General features: G+C 60.0%; 1 protein-coding gene across 1 annotated transcript in view; it reads left to right on the plus strand.

The window, feature by feature from the left end:
* The first annotated feature begins 1336 nt into the window (after positions 1–1336).
* trappc14 (trafficking protein particle complex subunit 14) overlaps positions 1337–2516 on the plus strand; it is a 71329-nt gene continuing 70149 nt past the window's right edge. The window contains exon 1 of the mRNA XM_048620022.1: positions 1337–2324. Within this exon, the coding sequence (XP_048475979.1) occupies positions 1773–2324 (552 nt within the window). The 5' untranslated portion in view covers positions 1337–1772. The remainder of the gene's footprint in view (positions 2325–2516) is intronic.

Below are 2516 nucleotides of genomic sequence, written 5' to 3' on the forward strand. Positions count from 1 at the left end.
ATGGCCTAGTGGTATTATCGCTAGGCTATTAATCCAGGAAGCTCAGCTAAGGTTCTTGAGACAACAAGGTGTAGAGCTGGAGGAACACAGCAGGCCAAGCAGCATCAGAGGAGCAGGAAAGCTGATGTTTCGGGTCTAGAGGACCTGGGTTCAAATCCTACCGTGGCAGATGATGGAATTTGAACTCAATAAAGAATCTAGAATTAATAAGAATCTAATTATGCTCATGAAACTGTTGGGGGGGAAAACTCACCTGGTTCGCAAATGCCCTTTAGGGAAGGAAACTGCCATCCTTACCTGGTCTAGCCTACATGTGACTCCAGGCCCACAGCAATGCTTTCGTCTCTTAACTGCTCTCTGGGATGGGCAATAAATACTGGCCTAGCCAGCAATGGCCACATCACGTGAGTAAATAAATGAAAAAAAATGTGGTGTTGGTTGACTGGAATAAGGGTGAGCTTCCCCCAGCTTGAGGAAGGCGCTTGAACGAGAGGGGAGTAAAGGAAGCATTTCCAAGCTTCGCTAAAGGACTTCCCTCAAGAAATGCAACATAGCCATCAACGCACGAGATACCTTTATTCAGAAGAAACCGACTCGAAGGGAGCTCCTGCATGAGCAGACACAATTCTTCAGTTGGCGTCTCCAAAGGAACTCACCAGTCCCAGAGGGGGAGGTAGATGGGAGAGACTGGAGAGGAGCATTATTGCATTCTTATGGAAATTGTTGTGAGTGACGACATGGAATGGGACCTCCAGCAGCAGATAGCAATGGTGAGGCAGGAGGAGTGGCGGCTGGACCAGTCGAATGGATAAAGAAAGAAAGAGCGTCTTTGACAGTGCGGGCTGAAGGCAAGGGGCAGATATCAGACAAAGGAAATTCCTGAGCCCAATGTAGCCATTATCCTGGTCTCACGTGTCATTGGGAATCAGGGTTGATTATTGCTGAGAAGGAAAAGCCTGCAAATGACACATTCTGGGTGCAACTCGTGGAAAATAGGAGCAGGAGTAGGCCATTCGGCCCTTTGAGCCTGCTCTGCTATTCAATATGACTACGGCTAATCAACGCTCAAGGCCTAAGTGCTGGGAAATGGGATGAGAATTGATGGATGTTTGATGACTGGCACCAACACGATGGGCCGAAGGGCGTTTCAGCGTCGTAAAATTACGGCCTCCCCGCTATTCCTCTCCCTCCCGCTAGTCCTCCGAGTGGCGCTGCTCCTCACCTCCCGCTGCTCCTCCCCACTCCCGCTGGCCCTCCCAGTCCCGCTGGTTCGCCCTCCTTCCAGATGGCGCTGGTCCTCCCACTCCCTCTGCCGCTGGACTTCCCGCTGCCGCTGCTCCTCCGTGTGTCGCTGTTCCTAGTCCTCCCACTCCCACCGGTGGCGCGCCCTCTCCCGTTGTTCCTCTCGCTGCCGCTGGTCTTCCGAAGGGTGCTGTCCCTGGTCCTCCCACTCCCGCCGGTGATGCTCCCGCTTTCCGTTTGTTCCTCCCACCGCCGCTGCTCCTCCGAGTGGAGATGTTCCTGGTCCTCTCAATCTCGCAGCTGGTACTCCCTCCCTTGTAGTTCACCACGCTGCCGCTTCTCCTCCGAGTGGCACTGTTCATAGGCCTCCCACGCCCGCCGGCGGTGTTCGCTCCCTTGTAGTTCTCCCCCGCCGCCGCTGCTCCTCCGAGTGGCGCTGCGGCTGACCCCCCGGGGCCGGCGGTTGCCATGGTGAAGGGGGTTGGGTGCAGGTGCAGGTGGAGGCGGAGGCCGGGCCCAGGCGGGGGGCAATGGAGTCCCTCTGCGAGTACCTGATGTATTTTCCGGCCGGCCCGGTGCCGGATTACCGGCGTTACCGCGGCCTGCCGCGCCGGGCTCAGGTCTACCTGGGCGAGACGGTGCGCTTCGTGCTGGTGGTGCGCCGCCGAGGCCGAGGGCAGGGCCGGAGCCGGGGGCAGAGCCGGGGCCTCGAGTCAGAGGAGGAGGACGACGACGACGACGATGAGGAAGAGGAGGAGGCGGCGGGCCAGGCCCGGAGCCTGGACCCCCAGAACTGGAGGGAGCTGTCCACCTCCCTCTCGGCCCTGGCCAGTGTCTGCCCCGGGCTCCGGCAGCATCAGGCCCCGCCGCCTCACCAGCCGCTCCTTCAGGAAGATACCAGGCCCGCACCCCCAGCTCTCGGCTTGGTCCTCGGGCAGCCCGAGGACGGACACGGGCAGCAGCATCAGCAGCAGCCGGAGGACGAGGAGGAGGTAGAGGCCGGCGGTTTCCGAGAGTGTCGCCCACTGCTCACCCACGGCGGCGGCGGGGCGCCCGGTAGGGAGGGCGGCAGTGGAGGCCAGGTGAGCCCGGGGGTGGGAGACAGAGAGACAGCAGGGTGCATGGGGTGTCGGGGTGTGCCATTCCGGTGCATGGGGTGTCGGGGTGTGCCATTCCGGCGCATGCGGTGTCGGGGTGTGCCATTCCGGCGCATGCGGTGTGCCATTAGGCGCATGGGGTGTCGGGGTGTGCCATTCCGGCGCATGGGGTGTCGG

The sequence above is a fragment of the Rhincodon typus genome, chromosome 45 (genome assembly GCF_021869965.1).
Source record: "Rhincodon typus isolate 14 chromosome 45, sRhiTyp1.1, whole genome shotgun sequence".
NCBI classification, from domain to species: domain Eukaryota; kingdom Metazoa; phylum Chordata; class Chondrichthyes; order Orectolobiformes; family Rhincodontidae; genus Rhincodon; species Rhincodon typus.